The following is a 27,561-nucleotide window of genomic DNA, read 5'->3' on the forward strand; positions in this document are numbered from 1 at the left end:
ATGAATCCAAAGAGATCCACTGAGTTTAATTCCTAGGCAAAAGTAGTGCATAATAACTGTAATTAAGATGATATCTGACATACTTTGTCCCTTTCTGATGCAGGACTTCTTTGGTATGTGGTTGGTGAGGATTCTGCAAAGAGAAATACATGAATGACTGCATGATTCTAGACCAAATTGCATCACTTGGTTAATTGCAGCAGATACACTTTAAACCAGGGGTGCCCAAGCCTGTTCCTGGAGATCTACCTACCTGCAAAGTTTAGCCCCAACCCTGGTAAAACACCTGAATCAGCTAATTAAGATCTTCAGGAGCACTTGATAGTTACAGGCAGGTGTGTTGAGCAGGGCTGGAGCTGAACTCTGCAGGAAGGTAGATCTCCAGGAACAGGGTTGGGCGCCCCTGCTTTAAACAATGCAGTGAGTGCAGCTACCTAAAGACTTGGACAGCGGGCAGTCCTTCTTAATGTGAGCGTTGGAGCCACACAGAAAACAGCATTTCTCCTCCCTCTGCCGCCAACGCCCATCCTTGTAAGGGCTGCCGTCCATCATGGCTTTGGTGGCTCTGTTTACATCACGTCCACTGAAGAATCCATCAGTGTTGTCGCGTCTTTGTCTTAGTAAAGCATCGAAATAAATGAATAAACAATGAACAAAATCAGTATAAGCATCAAATGTCTGATTTAAAGGTGCAGTAAGCGATTTCTGAGAAGTGCTGTTGGAAGTGGATCGGGCAGAGCACCACAACACACTTTTAGCCAATCAGCAGTAGGGGGTGTGTCCATTCATGATGTGGGAGGGAGAGAGTGAACCAATCAGCAGTAGGGGGGATGTCCACTCATAATGGTGGAGGAGAGAGAAGGCTTGTTCGAGATGCCAAAGTGACAAAGTACCGTGAGAGCATTTGGAGAGAATACGACTCCTTATGCTTTTGAATCACTCTCGCAGTACTTTGATGTCATACGCCGCCCGGTCTGCGCAATGCCGATGTATCTCGAGCAAGCCTAGATTGAGCTAATTAGCAGTAGGAGGTGTGCCACTCATGATGGGGGAGGAGAGAGTGAGCTAATCAGCTGTAGGGGGCGTGTCCACTCATGATGGGGGAGGAGAGAGCGAGCTAATCAGCTGTAGGGGGCGTGTCCACTCATGATGGGGTAGGAGAGAGTGAGCTAATCAGCTGTAGGGGGCGTGTTCACTCATGATGGGGGAGGAGAGAGTGAGCTAATCAGCTGTAGGGGGCGTGTCCACTCATGATGGGGTAGGAGAGAGTGAGCTAATCAGCTGTAGGGGGCGTGTCCACTCATGATGGGGGAGGAGAGAGCGAGCTAATCAGCTGTAGGGGGCGTGTCCACTCATGATGGGGGAGGAGAGAGAGAGCTAATCAGCTGTAGGGGGCGTGTCCACTCATGATGGGGGAGGAGAGAGTGAGCTAATCAGCTGTAGGGGGCGTGTCCACTCATGATGGGGGAGGAGAGAGTGAGCTAATCAGCTGTAGGGGGCGTGTCCACTCATGATGGGGGAGGAGAGAGTGAGCTAATCAGCAGTAGGGGGCGTGTCCACTCATGATCGGGGAGGAGAGAGTGAGCTAATCAGCTGTAGGGGGCGTGTCCACTCATGATGGGGTAGGAGAGAGTGAGCCAATCAGCTGTAGGGGGCGTGTTCACTCATGATGGGGGAGGAGAGAGTGAGCTAATCAGCTGTAGGGGGCGTGTCCACTCATGATGGGGGAGGAGAGAGTGAGCTAATCAGCTGTAGGGGGCGTGTCCACTCATGATGGGGGAGGAGAGAGTGAGCTAATCAGCTGTAGGGGGGCGTGTCCACTCATGATGGGGGAGGAGAGAGTGAGCAAAGAATGTTGAAATTAAGTAGTGTTCCGTATGAACAATAATTGAAGTAAAGTAAAAAGTTATTCTACAATAGTTCTTGTGCTGAATTACCTCTTTCTCATCGGACAGTCTTTCATAAAATGGCCAATCTTCCCACAAATGCGGCAGCAGCGGTCATTGGGTGCAAGCTTGCCCTCTGTCAGCACATCTGGGTCAAAAAAGTACTCCTGCAAACACCATGTGAATTGAAGCACAATAACTTGACATGTGAGGCGTCTAACAGGATTTACATGCTCAAGATACAGGACACAAACCATTTTATTTGGATACTCTGGGGGAAAGACTCGGACAGGGGTGCCGAAAACTCTGCGGGCGTTGATGAAGGCCTTCATGATGAAGCTTGCCACTGCAAACAAAACATCACTGCATTAGATGACAAGATATTGTCATTTATTTTTAAAAATGTAGGGATGAGTAAAGGCTGTGCACACCAAGGATGACATTTCAAAACACTGAAGCTTAACAAATCATTTGTTTTGAAATCACCCATCACTAGATATTGTTGAATAAAGTCACTATTTTGTTTTTTTTTGGCACACAAAAAGTATTGTAGTTGCTTTATAATATTAAGATTGAACCACTGTAGTCACATGAACTGATTTAAATGTCTTTAGTAGCTTTCTGGCCACTGAAAAAGGGAGTGTTATTGCTGGCGATGCAGGCCTCACTAAGCCAATGGATTTTATCAAAAATATCTTAATTTGTGTTCTGAAGATGAACAAAGGTCTTACAGGTGTGGAATGACATGAGGGTGAGTAATTAATGACAGAATTTTGATTTTTGGGTGAACTAACCCTTTAAGCACAGCCCTATAGTAACCATAATCATTGTAAAATGACGTATGCCGATTTTAAATCGCAATAAAATGCTCAGAGTGGATTAAAGTGTTTACATGCCTAAATGTGCATGAGCATTTTTGAGGTGTTGAAAAAAGATAATGTTCCAAATGTTGCATGATATAAATATAATGCGGTATATTGATGGTCAAAAACATTAAAATTGAGACTTTTTAAATGCGTCACCAAAAAAAAAAAGAAAAAAGACTGAAGCTGGATACCAAAGAACCGGTGAATAAATCCATGTGTGCTGAAACAGCTTGTTCAGTAACACCTACTGTATAGAGTTCATAATTTGTGCTGTGCATTCAGCAATGTGAAGGATGGCGGTAAAATAACCACAATTCTTAGCGAATAATCAGAATGATGAAAATCGCATGTAAACGTGAGAGAAGAGGTTTGCTCGTGTCATGTAAACATCCTTACTCTGATTATTGGAATATCACATTATTTGTGCACTTGTAAACATGGTCAATGAAAGGTATAATGTGAAGGATAATACATGCATCATTAAAAAAAGAAAGAGAAACACATGACATACTTCTCCGTGAGAGTCCAGCTCCAAGATTATGACTCAAATCAAAGGGATCTAAAAGAGGAAAGAGAAAGACAAATGATCAGCTACAATTTAGCAAATTACGCTACCTGTTTACCTAGATTCATAGGTTATTGGTCTGATTTTTGCCACTCATCAGCACTTCATTGCCTAGTCTTACCCTCGATGGCGAGATGTTTGGAGGTCCACTGCTTCTTGAAGGTGGTGAGAGGCTCTTTTCTGCGGATGCAGATGACAGACTCCTTAAAGTCAAATGTCTCGGTGTAAAACTGCAGCAGCCCAAGCCACAGCTGCCCCACAGACTCCCTGTTCTTCTTGTACTCCGGCCAGTATTTATGCTGAGGAATGAACATCCACTATTATACTAAAAGTCCAAGACATGCATTTTGTGCTACATGTTTCACAGATGTGAAAAAAAAAAAAAATTGCAAATGTTTTTCTTTTTGGAGCTCACTCACCAAGTTCTTTAAATCCTTAAAGAAATGTACATCCCAGCCATCTACAAGAACTACTGGCTTTTTATCCCCTTCATACATCTACAAAAGACATATACAAAATTAATTCAGAGTGAATGCATGCTTTACATCAATGCCATCCCATCATACAGTAGTTTTTATGTTGACTTTTAGCAATATAAAAGAATACACACAAAATGGAAGAAAAATAAATCCCATTTTAACCTGTATTCACATGCTGTTTGTTTATGTTGAAATATCAGGATTATAGAAATATGCAATAGGGGGCATGCACTTCTAAATTACATGAAAGTAGGAATAAAATGTAGTAATTAATTTTTGGTGTGCACATGTGCTTGTATATTAATGGAAATTAGTTGTAACCTTTTATTTAAATAATTTAAGTAACAGTCATTGAAAAAGTCAAGAAAGCCACCTCTTGGAGAACTGGGATGACAGGCGGGTTTCTTTGTTGAAGGAAGAAAAGGACCATTAGAGTGTAAGCATACGAAGAAAGACTACCACGAGACGCATCTCCAATGTCACACACCTGAAAAGACAAACATCATTCTCAAGATGATAAATATGTTGCTCTTTCATGCAGTGAGTAATATTGCTGTTTGTGAATGTATAAGATCTGCAAAGCTTCAGTTATTGGCTCCTAAAAGAAAGAAGCGATTCTAAACTGCATGAAACAAGTCGTCAGTAATAACAGTCTCACTTCCTGCACGAACCTGTGTAGATTTGTAACAAATTTGCATAATTCCAGCCTGGTCTACTTTACCCCGCCCTCAAACACTGTAGTTGTAGTTGAGACTGGAAGAGTTTGGTTTATGTTGTCGACATGTTGAGAAGATGCCATTTTCTGTGCTGTGAAAGCAAATCCACTTTGATGCACTTCCAAAAGGATCATATTTGCACTCGAATCGATACAGTAAAACTGATGTCATCTTTACAGTTCATATCTCTGTAAATCAAGTGTGAGGAAGATCCGGAGCTGAAATTCAGATATGCTAATGAGCAATTCATCCTTCGTCAATTCACCAAAAGCAACTTGCTGGATTCTTTCTCTTCCAAGCTTCAAACTTGGTCACTAACGTGTACGATTTCCCTGACTGAAGCAATGATGGCATTTAATGAACTTACTTTGGAGAACACTTTCATGACGTAGCAGAGGATCTTCACTCGAGCGTCAATTGCAGCATATGATGCCAGTAACTGTGTGTTGTGCAAAGCCTGAGGAAATAAAATGGAAAAATCTTGGTTGCATTTTATTTTACAGTATGTGGACTTGCAGTGTATTTACACAAGAAAGTACTGAGTAATATAAAGTAATTACTTAGATGTAATATGGGATTAAAGGTTTAGGTTCAGGGTTACTTTAAAAAAAAAAAATTATATATATGGAAACACTTTATTTTAGGGTCCAATTCTCACTATAAAAGGATTAGTTCACTTGATAATTTACTCACCCCCATGTCATCCAAGATGTTCATGTCTTTCTCTCTTCAGTCAAAAAGAAATGAAGGTTTTTGATGAAAACATTCCAGGATTTTTCTCCATATAGTGGACTTCACTGGAGTTCAACGGATTGAAGGTCCAAATGTCCGTTTCAGTGCAGCTTCAAAGAGCTCTTGTGCATTTTTGGTTAAAAAATATATACATTTTTATTTCTTTTAGAAAATGACCGATGGTTTCTCTAGATAAGACTCTTATTCCTCATCTGGGATCATGTAGAGCTCTTTGAAGCTGCACTGAAACTGACATTTGGACCTTCAACCCGTTGAACTCCAGTGAAGTCCACTATATGGAGAAAAAAACTGAAATGTTTTCCTCAAAAACCTTAATTTCTTTTCAACTGAAGAAAGAAAGACATGAACATCTTGGATGACATGGGGGCGAGTAAATTATCAGGAAATTTTAATTCTGAAGTGAACTAATCCTTTAAGTAGTTGCTTATTAGCATGCATATTACTACAATATTAGCTGTTTATTAGTACTTATAAAACACATATTAATTATTATTCTGCATGACCTTATTCTGCATCCCTTAATCCTACCCAATACCTAAACTTAACAACTACCTTACTAACTATTAATAAGCAGTAAATTAGGAGTTTATTGAGGCAAAAGTCATAGTTAATAGTAAGAATAGGATCCTAAACTAAAGTCTGACCAAATATAACTAAGATAGGAATTATTATATTATTTTTTTTCGAATCTTTCAGATTTAGAAAAAGATTGCAAGTTGCACACTAAAAGACTAAACTTACTAAATCAAAGCACAAGAACTAGACTGAATGTGGATTGCCAATCCGTGAATTTAATTAGGGCTGTCGATCATTAAAAATCATATTTTCACATTGAATATCCAAATTAAAGTGTAAACAGTGAATAAGTATTTTAAATATGTTTAATAGCCAAGTAACTTTTCTCTTGAATATAAACATATTTAAATATTTTTCATGTATTTAGAATTTGATTCACTTTGATGCTTTCTGATGCTTTTCTGCATTGTATTTAAAATGTGATTAGTTTGGTGTGTCTGACAGTTTATATTGAGTAATTTTATATGCTGCATTTGTATTTGAAATGTGATTCACCATGTTTGTTTTGGGTTTCGATTTGTAGGACAATAACATTTGATCTAGTGGTGTTAAAGGGTTAGATCACCCAAAAATTAAAATTGCATTAAACTGACGAAGTCACGTGAACCATTGAAATTTCAAAATGTTTTGAAAACCTTATGACGTAACAAAGCCTCGAAGGAAGCAAATGAAGGGAATAATTAAACATTGGGCAGATTTTCCTCATTTTGTTTCATATCTTTTGTTCTGATCCCGCACCTGTTGGAGATCATTCAGATGTGCGAACGTTTTGAAGAAATCCAAACAAGCGTAGTACTTATCTTTTGCAAATATGTAAAGAGGGCTTTCTTCTTATAAAATGCTAACGCTATTAACAATTGCAGTGGTTTGAATGTCCATTAAACAGCGTTCTGTTTAAGTGTCAAGTTTGGACATATAAAAATAATTCAACACAATTATTCTCTCACCAGTGTATTGTACAAGCTTATATCTCCCTCTAGTCCAGTTTTGGTGTGGTAAAACTTCACAATTGGGACTTTTGCAGTAGTAATAGGTAGGATGTTTCTCAGGCCTAAAATGAATGGATGGATAAATAGACATGGGGTGTAAAACAAAAGCACTGATTTTATTTTAACAACATGCATTTAAAGTGAATGGAGGTTGCCTGAAGCGTACAGATGGGCTCTTTGTCATTTCATTTACTAGTCAGAACATCAGAGGTACGGAGAGAGGACAGTCTTTCCCTTCCTAAAAATATCAAATCTCCATAATAGCGAACGATACAAAACACGATTACTGAATGAGATAAGCGCCTGCCCCTTTCAGTAGCGTAAACAACAGGCAATTTCACAGTCACACCCAAAAAACCTTACCGTGGTGTTTCCGTAGAGCTTTCACCAGACTCTCAATAACAGCCATGAAGTCCAAGCCCTGTCAGAGGAACCAGATGAGGAAACTAAATGAATGAAGTGGAATACACAGTGCATAAACAGTTCGCATAAATAGTCGGTTCAACAAGTCTCTTCTGCTCGCCAATGCTGCATTTATTTGATAAAAAAATACAGTGAAAACAGAAATATTATTACAATTTAAAATAACTAATATTCTATGTGAATATATTGTAAAGTGTAATTTGTTCCTGTGATCAAAGCTGAATTTTCAGCATCATTACTCCAGTCTTCAGTGTCACATGATCCTTCAGAAATCATTCTAATATGATGATTTGCTGCTCAAGAAACATTTATGATTATTATCAATGTTGAAAACAGTTAATATTTTGTGGAAACAGTGATGCTTTTCTTTTTTAGGATTCTTTGATGAATGGAAAGTTTAAAAGAACAGCATTCTTTTTAATAGAAATCGTATGTAACATTATGTTAAATGCCTTTAACATCACTTTTGATCAATTTAATGCATCTATGCGACCATGTGTAGAAGGAGAGACATTACCTCAGCTGTGTCCTGGCCTTCTAGAGTCATACAGATGTCCAAGTCACTCTGTTTAAAGCCAAACCCATTCTTGGATGAACCAAACAAAGCCAACTTGGCTCCTGATATAGAGGGGGAAAAAAAAAACATCAATAAATAAGCATAAATGGGTGAATCTCACAAAAAACAAATATCCAGCTCAAAAACAACAGAATCTCACTGGTCAAAGGAGTTGCATATTAAGCAAATTATGTTCTGATTTGCCATTTTGTTCATTTGTGCACCATTTTCACTGGAAAAAGTATAATGCAGCAATACAGAACAAGAAATCTCTCAGTGCATTTAAATGGGGAAAAATGATAAAAATAAATAAATAAATAAATAAAATAAAATAAAAAGTACTTGCTTAAATTCTAAAGAGTTTCACCAAGCTGCATTACCTGGCACTTGACATCTCAGGAAAGTCTCAAAATCTTGTAAAATGTGTTCTCTGACTTTCACCTCCACATCATCTGGTGCAAAGTCACCTAAATAAATGCAAACATTTTTATTAAATATCTGAAACTACATGCAAAAAAAAAAATAAGTGCAAGATTTCAACAAAAAAACAAAAACAAAGATGCATGTATATAAAAAAAAGATGTATGCACCAATGTGCACATGTAAAATTCATAGTGCCATAAAAGGTGTAAGAAAGGCAAAAACTTTGGGTATTTGCTGTTATGGGACCATGCAGAAAAATAGGCAATCTACATTTCATACTCTGGTTTCGTTCACCACAATAATGGATAAAGAAAAATAAAGAATGTCTTCATGTCAATACACATCCACAGCGTACTTACGATAGCATTGCTCACAGACTTCATTGAGGATCTTCAGGAAGTCTAGGGACATGGGTGGAAGGCGTTTTAACTCTACTCGCTTGAAGTCCTCGGGACACTCCTGTTTCGAATGTCCATCACTCTTACAAAGGCTGCATATCACAATGGGGGACTAACAGATAAAAGATGGTTAATCTGTCACCAAGAAGTGCTAGAATTGCAGATGCAGAAATTTACATTAAAGTTATTAAATATCAACATCATTCAAATGTCAACAGAAACCCCCATCATGCTTTTTCAGATATTACCCTTCATGAAGTGTGTAATAAAGCTGTTTGTGAAAGTAAAAGGTCTGCAAAGTTTCAAAAATCTCACTGGCAACTTGATGAAATTACTGCATTTTTGTGCCGTTTTAATGCATTAGTTGACCTTGAATCTAGCCAGTAGTGGTACATTATGAAGCGTGTTATACTTAATGTTTATTGTTAGACCCGAATTGCAGTTAGATAACGTGAGCAGCACTTCAACAGCTACCATAACCAGATGCTGTCATATGTTAACAGTTTTTAGTCTTTCTGAGATCTTTCTCTCCATGTAGGAGGTAGAATGAGTTTCTATGAAGCTCATTCAAGCAATAATGCATCTAGTAGCTGGATATATAATAAAAAGTCACTGAATGCAGTTGGTTGAATGACTATCAAATACAGCTAAATATCTGGCAACAGTAACAAACATTAGTACATTTTACATTAAATAAGAAGTTCGGATGGTCTTGCATAGAAATGCAAACTCAGGAGCCATGAATACGAGAATGCATATTTACCTTGCCATCACTGAAAAACCGCTTGGTGAAGACATAAGGAACGCCTTCATGGTCCAACTGTGTTCCTACAGGTGATTCAGATTTGGTAAGCTCTGCTTTGGGTTTGTTTGGGACAGATGCTGCTTCCTCTGGATCGCCTACGTCGGACGTCACATCGTCACTCATCTCCCGGTCAAAAGGGAAGATCTCATCGCCAGAATGACCAGATTCATTAAGCTCGATGTCATCATCGCCATCATCATCTTCCTCATCTTCACCCTACAAAAGTGCACAAGCTCAGTTTAATTTCAAAATGTTATGTATCTGAGGGATAATAGAGCTAATGCAAACACTGTTTCTTCAGTATTTCACAAAACCATTTAACTTAATCATATCGTAAAAGTATTAATAATGATCTTTATCTTATTTGAACTGGAAAACATATAGATTTTCCTTAAAATAAGAAAATAATTTACCTGAGAAGCTCTTATGCATAAAAATTCAAGGGAATCATATGATCATAAGGCCAAAACAATTAACATACGGCGACCCATTATTGTTAATTTAGTATTTATGTACTATTATAGTATTCATTAATATTTTGAGTCATTTTACTATTAATTTTAATATTTTTGGCTTTTATATATTTATATTTAGCCTCAGTTTTAGTCATTTTAGTACTTCATCTTCAATTTTATTTCAGTTAGTTGCCAAGGCAAGTTTTTTAAGTTTTTCATCAAATATTTATATTTATATTTATTTCAATTCAGGAAAATGAATTTTAATCATTTAATTCAAGGGGATAATATGAAGATCTAATTTTAATCTATTTTTTCTTGATTTCAGGTCTAAAAATAGCGAACTAAGCTGCAAAAATTGTTATAAATGTCATAAGGCCAAAAAAAAAAAAAATATATATATATATATATATATATATATATTATTATTATTATTATTATTATTATTATTTTGTATGTACTAGTAATAGTAATAGTATTCATTAATATTTTGAGTTTGATTTAATTTTCATTTTTATATTTTCATTTTTTTTTTTTTTACATTTTTTATATTTTTGGCTTTTATAAATTTATATTTAGCCTTTTTTTCTCCAGTTTTAGTCATTTTAGTGCTTCAATTTTATTTCAGTTAGTTGCCAAGGCAAGTTTTTTAAGTTTTTCATCAAATATTTATATTTATTTTATTTCAATTCAGGAAAATTATTTTTAATAATTTAATTCAAGGGGATAATATTATGATCTAATTTTATTTTTTCTTGATTTCAGAGATGTTCTCAGGTCTAAAAATAGCGAACTAAGTTGCAAAAATTGTTATGTACAAAAAAAAATAATAATTATTATTTTTTTATGTACTATTATAGTATTCATTCATATTTTGAGTTAGCTTTTATTTTTATATATTCAGTATTAGTTTATGTTTTAGTCATTTTATTATGTGCATTTGTAATTTTAATATTTTTGGGTTTCTTTTATATTTAGCTTTTTCTTTATTTCAGTTTTAGTACTTCAACTTCAGTTTTATTTCAGTTAGTTGCCAAGGCAAGCTTTTTAAGTTTAAATTTATATTTAATTTGATTATTTTTAACCTAACCTAAAAAAAAAAAAAAAAATGCTGAATTTTTACAGTAATTAACTCAGCTGGATGCTAAAGCTTACAAACAAATGAACATAATTTGTTGATCCCAAATGTAGTTAAACTTGACTGCATGATGAAAAAAGACCTTCAGAAAAGCAAATATTAACGATGAACGTATTTATGTGCATTGCACACCTCAGTGTCCATGTCAGAGTCGGCTTCTTCCTCATCGTCCTGCTCAATCATATAGTCAGAGTCTTCCAGTTCTTCTGTACTGTGCGGACTGGATCTTGCATGGGATCGGTTCAAATCCTCAGCTGGCACTTTCGTGCTTCTCTTCACTGATACAACATGATTCACACCACTCACAGATTTGTCACTTTGACTGTTTGAACGGACTTTCCCAGCTTTGCTTTTTGAAGGAGAAGCAAAGTACTTATAAGTTGTTTTGAGACAATGCCAAAAATAGTCAAACATCGTCTGACTATTCAACGTCCGAGCCACATTCCTCTGGACGGCGAATGGATCTGAGAGAAGAAAAGAAACATAAATAACAGACAGCAGACATATAAAAAATAACTAGCTCACATGACACCATGGATACCTTCTATTGCAATCCTCTTTTTGGGCCAGTCTTTAAGATCACGCCACACGTCACTGTTCGTGCGCACGCTAATGACTTTCTCGGGTATTTGAAATTCCAGTGAATAATATCGTAGTAACTCGACCCAAAGCTTCCCCAGCTGCACAGGAGGACTTCGGCCTTTGAAAACCAGTGGAGCCTATTTAAGAAAAAACTAAATCAGAACTTTGAACCAATAGGTAAAAAAATACTTTGAAAGCTCGTTTCCGCCATGGAATTAAAGATATAAACGTTAATTGAGTCTTTTTCCATCTCGCAATTCTTAACCAAAATCTCTCTTTGTTTTTACAGACTAAAATATTACAGACTGTTTTTAACAGTTGCCACATGTTAGTTTTACTTAAAGGATTAGTTCACTTCAGAATTAAAATTTCCTGATAATTTACTCACCCCCATGTCATCCAAGATGTTCATATCTTTCTTTTTTCAGTCGAAAAGAAATTCAAGTTTGAGGAAAATATTCCTTTATTATATTTTCTCCTTATAGTGGACTTCAACAGTTACTTGGAAAAGTCACACGGAAAAGGAGGTGGAAGTACTGTGGTAGGATGAAAAACGGTCTCAAAATTGCCCAACATCGTTGTTTTACCTTTTTTTTTTTAAAGGGTGTTTGACTTAGTCTTTGCACGTTTGTACACACTGGATCGGTGCTTCCGCCTACGTCACGCGTGACCTTTCCAACATGATTACGCAATGCATGGTGCATCACAGAGCAGTGCAAGACGAGCATTTGTGTTTAAAAAGTATATCATTTTTATTTTATTTTTTTTAGAAAATGGCCGATCTTTTCTCTAGATAAGACTCTTATTCCTCATCTGGGATCATGTAGAGCTCTTTGAAGCTGCACTGAAACTGACATTTGGACCTTCAACCCGTTGAACCAACGTGAAGTCCACTATATGGAGAAAAATCCTGGAATGTTTTCCTGAAAAACCTTCATTTCTTTTCAACTGAAGAAAGAAAGACATGAACATCTTGGATGACATGGGGGTGAGTAAAGTGAACTAATCCTTTAATCTTTTCAATCTGGCAACCATTCGCACGCGCTCTCTCTACACTGTAAAAAAGTGTGGATGATCAAACCTTCTCAGTGATGAACTGTAATAAATCCAAACATTAATCTCGACTATATTGTTTGCGATTGTGGTTGCAAAGTCTTTTTTGCTGTTGTTTAAATACAAAAACATTGTAATTCTGAATTATTGGAAATACTATTAAAGGTGCCCTAGAACTTTTTTAAAAAAGATGTAATATAAGTCTAAGGTGTCCCCTGAATGTGTCTGTGAAGTTTCAGCTCAAAATACCCCATAGATTTTTTTTAATTCATTTTTTTAATTGCCTATTTTGGGGCATCATTATAAATGAGCCGATTCAGGGCTACTGGCCCTTTAATTCTTGTGCTCCACGCCCACGGAGCTCACGCTTGCCTTGAACAGTGCCTAAACAAAGTTTACACAGCTAATATAACCCTCAAATGGATCTTTACAAAGTGTTCGTCATGCATGCGGCATGCATGCTTCAGATTATGTGAGTATAATATACTGTTATATTGTTTACATTGATTCTGCTTGAGTTTGATGGTGCTCCGTGGCTAACGGCTAATGCTACACTGTTGGAGAGATTTATAAAGAATGAAGTTGTGTTTATGAATTATACAGACTGCAAGTGTTTAATAATGAAAATAACGACGGCTCTCGTCTCTGTGAATACAGTAAGAAACAATGGTAACTTTAACCACATTTAACAGTACATTAGCAACATGCTAACGAAACATTTAGAAAGACAATTTACAAATATCACTAAAATACCATGTTATCATGGATCATGTCAGTTATTATTGCTCCATCTGCCCTTTTTAGTTATTGTTCTTGCTTGCTTTACCTAGTCTGATGATTCACCTGTGCAGATCCAGACGTTAATACTGGCTGCCCTTGTCTAATGCCTTGAACATAAGCTGGCATATGCAAATATTGGGGGCGTACATATTAATGATCCCGACTGTTACGTAACAGATTAAATTTGAGGAAAATAATTATCAATTTAACCATTATGCAGCATGATGAAATTGAGACTTCATTGACTAAAATTCCCAGACTTTTAGGCCCAGTTTTACAGACAGGGCTTAGCCTAAGCCAAGATTAGGCCTTAGTTCAATTAAGACATTTAAGTAGCTTTTATAAATGTACCCTAGAAAACTGGTGAGCATCTTGAGACAAAACAATGATAATAATTTTAAGATATATCAGTACAAGTTAGTTTCAGTTAAAACAGCTCAAACATGCATTTTAGTCTGGGACTAGCTTAAGCCTTGTCTGTGAAACCAGGGGAATGTCAACTAAAACTAGACTAAACAAAAACAGAACGATATTTTATATATAATTGTATTTTTCGTTGGATACCATCCATATTAAAATGAAAGCATGTGAAAGAACGGTGCGCAAACAGTAGCTCAGGTATGTCAAAAAACACATGAGGAGAAGCGCTAGTATAATATCATATCAGGCATTTGCATTTGGACTGGATTCGATTTCTCAGTGGACTGTTGAGTTTGACGAAAAACAGATAATGCCCTGGAACTTTTACTTAGGTTGTGTGAGAAAAACACAGACATGGCAGATTAGGACAGAATTCAAATCAGAAAGTGCATCTGAGAAACACAAATTTCTCTAACATCCCCCATGAAAACTAGTCCCGTCCGAATAACGCTATTTAGTCACAATTCTGAGAATTTTTTTCCTGCAATTGTGCATTTGTACCTTGCAATTCTGAAAAAAGTCAGAATTGTGAGATAAAAAGACGCGATTACCCTTTTTATTTTTCTATTTTGTGGCGGAAACAAGCTTCCATAAAATACAACAGTAATTTAGTTGACTTTCTTTTAGCTTGACCTCAAAATTGTCTTCAAATTAAACCTTTTGATGCACAATATATGAATACCGAACACATGAATAAACAATACTGGAAATACACTAACCTTTCCCTTCTTGACACCTTTGTCTTTATCTTGAGATGAATCGTTTGAGGTTTGATCATATACCCAAAGCACGTGTCCTTTTTCAACCCCGGTTAAGGAGAAACTCTTGAGTTTACTCACAGGCAAAGCCTAAAACAAGACACAACATCAGTCTCTGCATCTCTTGCAGACTGCTTCAGAAATTAATCAAACGAAACTACCTCAAAACCATTTCTTACAGGAATTTCCATAATAAATATTTATTGTGATCGTGATGAAGAGATAATCAGAGTTATTCACTTCACCTGTCAGTGCTCATAATGTTATGCCTGATCAATGTATATAATCATATAATTTAATGTTATTAATTATTCATATTTAAATGTTCAAAATAGTATTTTTTTAAACATTAATCTCATAACATTATTTATGCAATTGTAATTGCAGGGTAAATAAATGCTGCTTTAGATGCAGATTCTGTGCCACTTTTGCAATTTTGTGATGGATGGATTGGTGACCATTTATAGTGCTATTATTGAATTTATTGATTGAATATAAGAATTTGACATAAAAGATGCATACAACTAATAAGGCTGGAAAAATTGCCCTTATGAAGGTAAAAATGAGCTTGAAATCAATATAAGGTGGCAAATATAATGAAAAAGTTAATTTCTGTCACTGACCACCACTGAATATGAAGAATATGAACATTATTGGGAGTCAGCTGCCCAACAGGCCTAAACCAGCTAAGATACCAGCCCAAAAACACACCCAGCTAAATATCTTCTAATTATCATTATCAACAAAATCCCCAAAAATACAGAGATATAACTTTTTGCCAATATCGCACACACCTAGTTCATTACAATTGCTCTCTGAAATACTTGACTGTGATTGGTCAGTTGCAGCCTTCTGTGGTAAAATAAAGCTGATCATTAAACTGTCAAAACGCATCCAATATACAGGTAAAATTATAAAACAATTAGTAACACTTTACTTAAAGCCTTCATATATAATGCATTATAAAAGTATTTCTAATGCATTAATTATGCATTATAATGCACCTTATAATGCATTGTATGATTACAACCACAGTTATAATCCATTATATTACTTATTTAATCATTGAACATACCTTTAGAAAACACAAACAACCAATTTCAGATGTAACAAATAATTTGCAAATATTATAATGCATTTTATCTTTTCATAAATAATTGTAACTAACGTTAGAAAATATATAATGCATTATAATGTACATCATGAATGTCTTTATAATGTATTATACATAAAGGCTTTAAGTAAAGTGTTACCAAAAAATATCAGGTTGGATTTCAAATTTCAATTTCTCATATTTACTCATGTGGTGAGTATCTTTATAATAAATGACAATTTTTGCATTAGGGTCTGGGTCTTGATCACCATGTCGGGGTTTATTTTTTTGCAGTAATGACCGGCTGACTGCAGATTATCTCAGGTTACCTCTCCAAGAGGATCCAGATGCAATAATCAGGCATTGGTCCTATAAACTTGAATAAATGGATGCATTAATGTTGAATCACACACCACGTGTTCTAGGTACGAAGGTAAGACAGGCTCCTTGCGTCGTTGCAGGAAGCTGATGACCATTAGGGTAAAGCTGTAGGAAGGAAGTCCACCTTCTTCCATCTGGTCTACACAACAAATCTAATTCACACAAAAAAACAAAAAAACATATCACATATGATAAGGACATATAAATACACATGCAGAGTTTTAACGTTCTTTGAGATGCTTCACTGTACATCAGAAAATGCCACCTATTAAAACCATGGAATATTATGTATATCAGACAACACGGAGAACCATAGTATACAAACGTGTAATTTAGTAATTTAAACTTGCCTGAAACAACCGACATACAAACAAATAACACTGTGCACACCAGTCTTACCTTAGCCCAGTGTCTAAAGCATATGATCAGCGGGATGAGCTGCGGTTCCAGACTCGCCATCTCGGTCAAATATGCCGTTGTTAAGCATGCACTTTCATTGCCTGCACTGATTTTGCAGATCAGACCACTTTGGAGATAAAAAAAAAATAACATATGCTTAAAGCAGTTAAAAAAATTACTTAAAGACACGACCCTTCCTGTGTCAATGAATTTAATATACTCATATGCTCATCAAGGCTGCATTTATTTGATCAAAAATACAGTATTAAAAGTAATATTGTGAAATATTATTACAATTTGAAATCACTGTTCTCTATGATGGACAAAATTCAAGCCTCTGATTCGCTCGTCATTCTGGCGAAATTTTCAGGCATTTTGGATTTTTTGAAAAACCTACTTTTGCAAACTAGTCCTAGGTTTTTGGCCCGATCGGAACCAAAGCAATGCAGCGAGATTCTCTAATTATGAACAATTTGAAATTATTAAAATTTTTCAATAAGTATGAAAAATTTGAAATTTGAAACTAAGGGCCGCCAAAATGTTTGAAGTAGGTGGAGCCACTTTTACTAAAATGGCTTTAATTCATGAGCGGAATCAGATATTTTCACACCTCAGCACACATATGTAAGAGCTCATTCTGTGGTCATGTGAAAAAGGACAAGTGACTGGCCACTTGGTGGCGCTATAACAGCAAAATCAACATGAAAACGGCTATAACTTCACTGTTAGTCCGATTAAAACTGACATGCAGTGTCTTCAATGACGCATCTCAAAAATGAAAGCCAATGAAGTTTGAGCAGCTATCAGACAAGGTTAATAGAAGCCCTAGAGGCCTGTAAGATATGCAAAAGAAATCAGCCACCAGGGGGCGCTTTCATGATTTTCACACGCATAAAGGATTGTTTATCACCCAATTTTTTGCACATGCCCACGACATTCATACCGCATGGTAGAACTCCTCATTCTGAGCAGCTTTGCCTCTAGGACCGCCACTGTCCATCAGATCGTTCGTTTTATATATTGTAGATTTCAAAAACCAACATTGGCGAACTAGTCCTAGGTTTTTGGCTCAACCTCAATAACTGTAAAAAAGCTTACTAAAACTATTAAAAAACTATTTATTTGCTATGATAAATTTCCTGTATTGGCTGTAAATGATCTTTTCCATCTTTGATTTAGATGATTACAGGCTTGTTAATTAAAACAATTTTCTTACGCGTGTGCTTAAAGGCCTTAAAGCGCTTGAACCCCGATAATTGCTGCTCTCGGCTATATGTTATTCCTTTGATCAAAGCTGAATTTTCAGCATCATTACTCCAGTCTTCTCAGTGTCACATGATCCTTCAGAAATCATTCTAATATAACACGTCAATTTAATGCATTGTGTTAATGTAAAAGTTAATGACCCAACAAACCTTTTGGCAGCAGTGTACATTAAAAAAAAAAACTGCATAAAACCATATATATTATATTATATTATATTATATTATATTATATTATATTATATTATATTATATATTATATTATATTATATTATATTATATTATATTATATTATATTATATTATATTATATTATATATACACACACACACACACACACACACACACACACATTTAAATGCAGTTAGCTTCATATATTAACTTTGTAAAGAACAAAACTCAAGAAAACAGACCTTGATTTCTCTTGGCACACAACTACAGGCATCCTCTTATGGAAGTCTCCCTCCACATTGGCAAAGAGATCTGCGATTACGAAAATAAAACAGTGAGAAAAATGAAAACATACCATTGTTATTCTATACTGGAGTTGCTTTATTGTGAATACTTTTATTTCATTTATAATGCTTTTATATTTTCAGTCATAACAAAAAATATTATATGCTGGGCTTGACATTAATTTTTTCCTCACCAGCCACTGTGGTTAGTGGTTTTTCCAAAGTTACTAGCCACTCAGCATTTTCACTGCCCACAATTTTGACATTGATATCATCGGGAAAAATTGCCATAGAGATAATTTAATATCATTTCATAATTTGGCAGCAGGTATATTAGGCTGCTGTCACTTTAAGACCTGATGCACTGATCCATTATACTGTTACAGTAGGCTACTGTGGGGCGCACTTTGGATGTGAGCACAAAACCTGCAGAAATTAGTAAAATTATGCACAATACGTGCAATCCCATGCTGAAATTCAAGCCATGTCACACCGACAATATTCATCCAAAAAAATGAGTATTGGAAGCGTTTCAGATATTCCAGTATCAATATGCATTGAAACATCAATATTTTTGACAACACTACATTGCACTTAGTTTATTATTTCAGATGCCTTTTTAAAAGACTACAATTGAAAAATGTATACATAATATATAAAATTCAACCCGCTAAAGTGGCTAGTAGGAGTCACTGTGTTACACCAATAACACTTTTTTTTTTTTTTGCTTTCAATGCTTTTCATCTTACCGCTTTTAGAGAGATGCTCTTGTGCCACGAGAAGAACATCAGGATGCTGGAACTGATGAGAGATTTTTTTCTTAATTACAAAACACTTATTGACCAAACTTCACCAGCAAAAGCAAAAATTCATTTTTGTAAAACATGTGACCAAACACTGTTTGATGAAAGAAATCTAATTAAAGGCTTTAAAAGGCGAATGCCATGGTTTATGTGATAGCTATCATAGTGTACACACAGCAAATTATGATACTGTGTGCAAATGTCAGTGATAATTAGCTTGTGTCAGGCGTTTGAGCAAATAATAGCTCATCCTCTCTGAGGCACAAGTCTGATAAGAGTCTTAAAAATAATTGATATATTACTTTGTGATGCCTGCAATAACAACTGAAGAGAGTAAAGTTCACTTCATGTGAGGTTTAATCAAGTTGTTGTGGTACTGCACAGTCTTGATAGAATTTCTTAACACAGACACAAATGTAAATGTGAAAAATTAGATCAAACTCAAAGCCATAAGATATATTAAAAGGTAAATTGTGAGAATATTTTGAATGAGCACTTCATACTCACATAGGATGGAAACTTCACATCAATGTTAACATCAGAATCCTTGAAGCCGAACTTGGTGCAGGAAGATCCATATAACCTGAATTGGCATTCTGAAGGGGAAAAGTGGGTAAAATGTATGGAGGACTCATTAGAGCTGCAAGATTAATCATCAATTCAAACACTCTTCCACACAATCTTATTCCTAACTGACAGTGATTCGGCTCTGTCTATTAAACCAGTAACAAGTAAAGTGGTCCTATAATGCACTTTTTCACAAGATGTAATATAAGTCTCTGGTGTCTCCAGAATGTATCTGTGAAGTTTCAGCTCAAAATACCCCACAGATCATTTATTATAGTTTTTTCACATGCTTGCAGAGAAAGACTGACCAAAGTCCTTTTTCATGTTTTATGGGTTGGTAGATGCACCGGGGACCAGATTATAGCACTTAAATACGGAAAAAGTCTGATTTTCATGATATGTCCCCTTTAAATCTGTGTTGGTGCTGCCACTGATTCAGAGAGAGCAGTGTTCATGTATAAAACAGATTTACTAACCAGCTTTCAACCAAACAGTCTCATTATTTATGTCTTACAATAATTCAAATTACACAGAATTAATGGGATAAAAGTTGATAGTTCGGATGTAAACACTGAGGTTTACAGTAGCAATCAAAATAAAGCAAATCACCTTTTGAAAGTAACTTGACGCTTCAAATAAAGATTATGTCAATTACATCATAACACCAGGAGGTGGCGACAAGTTACTGTTAAAAAACATTTGTCATTAAATCATTCACTCAAGAGATTTGTTCAAAAACACTGATTTATCCAGTAATGAAACAAGTGAAGTATTTGAGTGAGTCATTGAATCATTCTTTCAAACTAATTGTAAAAAAAGAAAAAAAAGAATTCGATAACACTTTACTTAAAGGGGTGTGCATAAGAACTTCATAATCATGACATGACACGTGTCATGGATATGAAGAAGGTTTATGCATGTTTATGAAAATGTCATTTGCTCAATGACGTCATTTTTAATGCATTGTTTGAGATGTCCGAGTTATGACAACTTGACATAAACCAATACATCATAACCTGTCAGTGTCTTTGTCATGACAACTTGACATCATTTAGCTTTATGGGTTAACATTACATTAAACTGTCATGCGGTTGGTTTTGACATTGGCTGTCATGAGGCCATTATAATAGTATCATGAATATTTATCTTGAGCTCAACTACAGTGGTACATATTGAACTGTCATTAAAATGTCATTAAGTGACAATACTCTGACAAATAATATTATAACTATATTTTTCATTTCATGGTTTTTTTTTTTTTTTTTTTTTTTAAGTATCTCCAAAAGAAGGTCAGATAATATACAATTTCAAATTTCTTAAAAAAGATGACACTGTTATAAATTAATGGTAACACTTTATTTAAGCTAGTCTTTTAACTAGTTGCTTATTACTATTAGCATGCATATTTCTAGAATATTTATATTCTATATATATATATTTATTAGTAATTAATAAGCACATATTAATGCCTTATTCTGCATGACCTTATTCTAGATTCTTAATCCTACCCAATACCTAAACTTAACAATTAAAAATAAATTAGGAGTTTATTGAGGGAAAAGTCATAGTTAACTCCTTGAGGTCTGAAAACGCGCCGGCACGTTTTACAGTTTTTTTTCACATTGCAGCAAAACAGACTTAAAATACTCCGTCATTTTTTGTCAGAGACATAAGTAATATATCAATTGAAACTATAGAATATCTTCTTTTATTTGTGTACACTCAGAGTAAAAACAAAATGTTGTGCTTTTTGTAAAATAAAGAAAACTAAAATGATGCGTGATCTCTCCTCTCCCTCTGAACAAAGTCTAATCTGATAGTTCTCAGAAAATAAACTATAACTTAGTGAATACTAATCACAAAAAAATTGGACTTGTGTCTAAAGACACGTTGAAATGTCAGGTTTTAAATCGTGTAAGTCAAATCGAAAACAAAAATTCTGTGTTTATGTAATCTGTATGAAAATAGACATGTCAGAAGTCCGTGATTCAGCTCATTATCTGCTAATGCGGCCACGCCCACGGAGCCAGCGCTATTCAGAGGCAAATTATGAGTCAATACAGGCATTCATCGTCTCAATTGTGTATTTATTGTCTTGAAAACTGTTTATCTGTATGTAAAAGCCATGGTAAGCGAACTCTAGAAGACATGCAGTTAGTTCCTGATATGTCCTCTTCTTCTGTAGAATAATTTGTGGGCTAAATGTGTACAGAGAGCGCCCTCAGGCTACAAGTATGAATTGAAAACACCATTCCTGAAATGTCTTCTTCTTTAGAATAATTTGTGGACTAAAGGTGTACAGAGCGCCCTCCGGCTGCAAGTATCACCTGAAAACACCAGCGCTCATAGTTATGACAATGAATATAGAATAAGTATAACTCCTCTGTATAGAAAATTAAACATAAACATATGTGAATCCATCAATATTTCTCCAAATGTGCATGCTTTTAAACTAAAAGCCTATATTCAGACTCTTTGCATCACAGAAATACATTATATTTTAAAGAGTATAATAGAATACAGTTATTTTAAATTGAGCTGAGACTGATTACAGAGGGTTTTTTCACAGCCTACCTGACTGAAAGGCCTCATTAATATGCAAGTCATTTCAGGTCATTATTATGCAATTCTTTTGTCTTCTCTGGTGTAAATGGCCCATTATTCATGCAGATTCACGCCTCCACGCATACTGTGTTTCTTGACTAAAAGTGTCTTACAAAAACGAAATCAATATATTGTTTTATATGAACAAGTAGGCATTATAATTTTTACATAATTTTGAAGCAAAAACTCTAGCCTACAACCTCCAATACCCAGAAGTCTTGTAAACACAGATTTAATATTATTTTTTGGCCTTATTTCAGTGACTTAATTTTTTTGCTTTTTCAATAACCATGCATAAAAGTTATTTCTTCAAAAACACAAACATGCGCATACATGTTCCTCACATATTATTGTAGCCTAGTTTGTGCTGAATACAGTGTAATGACACTTTTTCCATTAATATGTTTATGAACAACTGAAAAAAGCACAGATGTCAGGGCATGTCAAAACTTCTCCAGGCCCCAAATCAGCCTCAGACTCCAGAGGGTTAATAGTTTATATGTGTTCCCTATACTGAAGTGTTACCAAAATAATGTAATGTAATGTTAACCCATAAAGCTAAGCAGTTTTTTTAAGTTTGATAATTAATCTGCTATGTCATGTTTATGACAGGTTATGATGTATTGGTTTATGTCAAGTTGTCATAACAAAGAAATCTCAAACAATGCCATCTTTGCATTAAAAAAGACATTATTGAGCAAATGACACTTAATGACAGTTGTCATAAACATGCATAAAACCTCCTTCATATCCATGACACGTGTCATGTCAAGATTATGAAGGTGTCATGTCAGTCTTATGCACACCCCTTCAAGTAAAGTGTTACCAAGAATTCAAATTAAACATTTTTTTAAAGACTGCAGTATTTAATATTTTGTCAGAACCTCTAGTAAATTACATATTATTTTGGTTTAGTTGTTTCATCAGAATCATGATCTCTATTTTAAACAAAAAAAAAAATCATGATTCTCAATTTTGTGCAGCTCTAGGATTCAATGAGCTTTACACTGTTACATACCTGGAAGGACAGGGTGAAGGACTTCCTGAACGAGAGCGAGAATATTTTGGCGTTGTTTCAAGTCCTGATCGTTCAAACCAAACTCAGTGACCACACTTTCCAGTGCAGAGCTGATTGAATGACACTGTGCTTTTCCAGGAGGCGGTATGTTCAACAGCAGCGTCAGCTTCTGCAGTTCCTGTAAGGACGAGACACATTTCAGCCGTAAATTACAAGCACAGCACTTTGAGCCTGCCAACATCTTGATCATAATTTTGTTATACGATCCTCACCTTGGCTTTCTTCCTGTGGGATCTTTCTCTGATGTGACAGAGAGCTGGAGACATATCTTCACAGTAAACCCTACATTTGTCACATCTGAACCGGAGGCTGATGCTTGACTAATAAGAATGCAGAAAATGAAACAAAATCAATTACAATCAACAAATATGATCAATCTACACTGCCATTAAAAAGTTAGTTTTTTGTTTTGTGGAAGAAACGAATGCTTTTATTCAGCAAGGATGCATTAAAATTATCAAAAGTGACAGTAAAGACTTTTTCACTGAGTGCATTTACATGCACGTTCATAAACGGCTTAAGCATAAACCGGTTGGAAAAGGTACAAGTTAAATCAACTCTGCTCAGAGTACACATGGTCCCTCTCTAAATAGTGTTAAAGTAACACTGAAGCAGAGTTAACGTTAATGAGATAATTAAGCGATTCATTAAGTGATGATTGAGCATTAGTGATGAACACCTGCTGTTAACAAGCAGAATCACTGAAGAAAAGAAACACAAAAACTACAACTGACTTTAACTCTGTTTCAGTGTTACTTTAACACTATTTAGAGAGGGACCATATGTTCTCTAAGCAGAGTTGATTTAACTCTAGGGATTTTGCTGTGTAGTTTTTTGGCTCTTACCCTGATTTCACGCAGCATGTAAATGCATTAACCTGCTTTCTGTCGGGTTATTGAAGTGCGAATGTGAGATACGTGACAGAAACGCATTCTTAGTGCAGATTTTAACACATCCAGACAGAGCGAGCGTTTCGCAGGAAAGGAAGAAAGAAATATCGCAAACGCAGATTCAAAACCCAGAAAATTGTAAAAATGTGTTTTCATCTCTCGTGCAGCAGAAGTAGAAGTGGTTCAGTCTAAATGCTGCATCTGCAACTGCATAAGAGAATAATATATGAGCCGTAAGTTTCTCGCTGACATGTTTCAAGCTTTATTTAACATCACAACTGACATAACATATGGAATACTCAAGAGTCAGATACGCAAATTATTATTTTTGACATCACTACAGGAAAATAACCCGATTTATTTATTAATCATGTAAACGCAGTTTACTTGCGTTGTCAGGTTACTGGTTTGCATGTAAACAGGGAAAACTGGTTATTTTAATAAGCTCATATTTGTTAGATATCAGCTTACGGGTGTGCATGTACATGTGCTCACTGTTACAAAAAAATTCAATTTCAAATGAATTATGTTCTTTTGAACTTTCTATTCATCAAAGAATCCTGAGAAAAAAAAAAAAAAAAATTCTGAAGTAGCACAACTGTTTTCAACATTGATAATCATTGTTTCTTGAGCAGCAAATGGGGTTGCAAAGGGGCGGAAAGTTTCCAGTACATGTCCGGAAACTATCCACGGGAACTTAACCTGGGGAATTTTGGAAATATTCCAATTTGGAAACTTAACAGGAATTTATGGGAATTTACAGGAATTTATGGGAATTAATTGGAAATTTTGGGAAATTTATACAGATTTATAATATTTATATAAAATGTATCATATAAAAACAAATATAAACATTTTGTTTGGTCATAACATGAAATAACAGTTATTTATTTTTCACATTTAATTAATTTTAATTTAGTAAATATGTAAATATATTTTTATTGCAGCAATTGTTATGTGTTATTTATTTCAGTGTCACATGATCCTTCAGAAATCAGTCTAATTTTTCTGATTTTATACTTATTTGTTATTATCATTATTGGAAACAGTTGTGTTGGCATGTTAGAATGATTTCTGAAGGATCATGTGACACTGAAGGATGGAGAAATGATGCTGAAAATTCAGCTTTGATGACGGGAATAAATTATATTTTTCTATGTCTCAATTATACCATTATTTTAAATTGTAATTACGTTTCACAATATTACAATTGTTTCTGTATTTCTGATCAAATGTGCATGTTATAGACTGGGGGAAGCACAGTGCATGCAGGGGGTGTGGCCGCAATAGCCCTGCAGTAAGTAGTGTGCCGTAACAAATTAAACTAAAATTGCATTATATGGTTGTTTTAACCAAAATTATGCTGCAAGATGTTTTTTTTTTCAACTACATTTAAGTACCCTGTTATAGGCTAACCTGCAATTTTGCAAATGTCCTGTTTATTCCCATTAATTCCCGTTAATCCCCATTCATTCCCATTAATTCCAATTTATTCCCATTAATTCCCATGGAAAGTTTCCAGCTTTGAAAACTCCCGGAATTTTGCAACCCTAGCAGCAAATTGGCATATATTAGAATGATTTTGGAATAAATCACAGGAATAAATTACAGTTTACTATATATTCAAATAGAATATAATTTATTTTAAATTGTAATAATATTTCTGTTTTTACTGTATTTTTGATCAAACAAATGCAGCCTTGGTGAGCAGAAGAGACTAATTTCAAAAACAAAAAAAAAAAATTATTTTAAAGTTTTGACCAGTAGTGTAAATGTGATTTTATGAAACAAACTTGTAAAGATTATGGTACATAAATACAGTATTCCTTCAGTACCATGGTTGCACCACAGTACTGCTTTTTAGGAATATCTCTTTTCTAAATCATGCCATTCTGCACAGAATACTATTTAAATTGCCTAACCGGTTAGTCTATAACTTCCAAACCTCTTTATGTTCGCAATCACTGCCTTCAGCTTCCAAGCACAGCTGTAAAACATCCCGTCTCGTGAGGCAGCTTTCAATCGACACCATTTTGCTCTTCTCCCTCCAACTCTGCATGCTGTCTGATAGACAAAACATAAACAGATGTTACCTATATTTTAATCTCAATACTTAAATGATAGCTTATCCATGTGTCTTACCAAGTCTGTCTTGTTTCGGTCCATCTCCTCGTTCTCTCCAGTTCCTCCGCTCAGCAGGCGAACCCCTCTGAAATCGGTCCGGGTGTGAAGGACTCTGTCCAAAAACTCTTCCCTCAGAAGAGCTGTACGACAGTGAGGCTTTGGCTCTTCTATTCCCATCACCCCGCTTCGTTTTAGGACTGTAACTGCGTTCATGGCTCACATAGTCACGTCCCAGTGGGCTCCTCCAGCTCTCCGCTTCATCTGCTTCCTTCTGTCTCCTGTATCGCGGAGAGAACTTCCTGTCTCCCTTATCTGCCATTGTGGATCTAGATTTATGGGTGGGAATCAAGATTAATATGAAGAAATTAGAATAAAATATTTAAAATCCCAGTGAAATTCAGTGATAAAGTGCTCCCTTCACAGCAGTTTTGATTATGAGATTTCATAAAACCCATTAAGAGATTATTAACAATAATCCTTAGTACTAATTCAGAAGTAATTATCAACAATACTTTAATGAATGTTGACTAATCATACACTGAATCCAATGTTTATTACATTAAGTGCACAAAAAATGCTTGAAATATAAAATGAATGCATATGTATTGCAAAATAAAACAAACTGGAAAGACAAAAATGCCTAAAAATGTATTTTTATTAATACTGTTAAGGATTTTTTCAAGATTACTTTTACTAGGTTCTGTAAAAGTAATTTAATATTACTAACAATAACAGCAATTTGGTATAGTATTTAATATTACTATTATAATTTTTAATAAATCAATTGTCATGCTAAGTACACACAATTAATGGTCATTGTAACGCATTTTAAACAATATAAATCATAACGTGATTTTAATCAGGCACTAAAAATACTACCCTTTAAAAGTCAGTTGAACCAATGGGATCACTCAGGGGCCTAAAGGAGACCCGATTCTTGGGGGGACTCAAAAAAAAAAAAATCAAGCTTTTCAGCGTTTGCTTGAGAAAAACTACCATCAAATACACTGAAAGTGTAACTACGGCCGTGTCTGAAATCATCCCCTATACCCCTAAATAAGGCTCTATTTGAGAGGACAGTCCGAAACCATGCGTGCCGAATGAATTCCTGCACCTCACCAGAAGATGGCGCCTGCAGATCATTCATCCATCCATTTTCCAAACCGCGCTGGTCCAATGTGGCCACAGTGTAATATCATACAGGTATAAATGTATCATTTTAAGTGATTAAGGTTTAAACATAGTATCCAAGACAGAGTTCAAGATCAATATTTTCATCTTACAG

The 27,561-nt window shown here is 35.2% G+C and overlaps 1 protein-coding gene across 3 annotated transcripts in view; it reads right to left on the reverse strand.

Annotated features, from left to right (window-relative positions):
* Positions 1–27,561, reverse strand: part of tut7 (terminal uridylyl transferase 7) — a 34,832-nt gene that overhangs the window by 3,030 nt on the left and 4,241 nt on the right. For all 3 annotated transcript variants that reach the window (XM_067407415.1, XM_067407416.1, XM_067407414.1), the window contains exons 2-28: positions 26,295–26,602; positions 26,098–26,216; positions 23,475–23,582; positions 23,203–23,380; positions 19,521–19,609; positions 18,960–19,011; positions 18,169–18,238; positions 16,495–16,621; positions 16,128–16,247; positions 14,583–14,711; positions 11,570–11,747; positions 11,161–11,492; positions 9,394–9,651; positions 8,592–8,742; positions 8,190–8,276; positions 7,771–7,871; positions 7,194–7,251; positions 6,789–6,892; positions 4,880–4,969; positions 4,170–4,283; positions 3,737–3,814; positions 3,439–3,616; positions 3,264–3,311; positions 2,141–2,232; positions 1,938–2,053; positions 435–616; positions 84–133 (exon numbers count right to left, since the gene is read on the reverse strand). In XM_067407415.1, the coding sequence (XP_067263516.1) occupies positions 84–133; positions 435–616; positions 1,938–2,053; positions 2,141–2,232; positions 3,264–3,311; positions 3,439–3,616; positions 3,737–3,814; positions 4,170–4,283; positions 4,880–4,969; positions 6,789–6,892; positions 7,194–7,251; positions 7,771–7,871; positions 8,190–8,276; positions 8,592–8,742; positions 9,394–9,651; positions 11,161–11,492; positions 11,570–11,747; positions 14,583–14,711; positions 16,128–16,247; positions 16,495–16,621; positions 18,169–18,238; positions 18,960–19,011; positions 19,521–19,609; positions 23,203–23,380; positions 23,475–23,582; positions 26,098–26,216; positions 26,295–26,595 (3,510 nt within the window). In that variant the 5' untranslated portion in view covers positions 26,596–26,602. The remainder of the gene's footprint in view (positions 1–83; positions 134–434; positions 617–1,937; positions 2,054–2,140; positions 2,233–3,263; positions 3,312–3,438; positions 3,617–3,736; positions 3,815–4,169; positions 4,284–4,879; positions 4,970–6,788; positions 6,893–7,193; positions 7,252–7,770; positions 7,872–8,189; positions 8,277–8,591; positions 8,743–9,393; positions 9,652–11,160; positions 11,493–11,569; positions 11,748–14,582; positions 14,712–16,127; positions 16,248–16,494; positions 16,622–18,168; positions 18,239–18,959; positions 19,012–19,520; positions 19,610–23,202; positions 23,381–23,474; positions 23,583–26,097; positions 26,217–26,294; positions 26,603–27,561) is intronic.

The sequence above is a fragment of the Chanodichthys erythropterus genome, chromosome 13, assembly GCF_024489055.1.
Source record: "Chanodichthys erythropterus isolate Z2021 chromosome 13, ASM2448905v1, whole genome shotgun sequence".
Lineage (NCBI taxonomy): Eukaryota > Metazoa > Chordata > Actinopteri > Cypriniformes > Xenocyprididae > Chanodichthys > Chanodichthys erythropterus.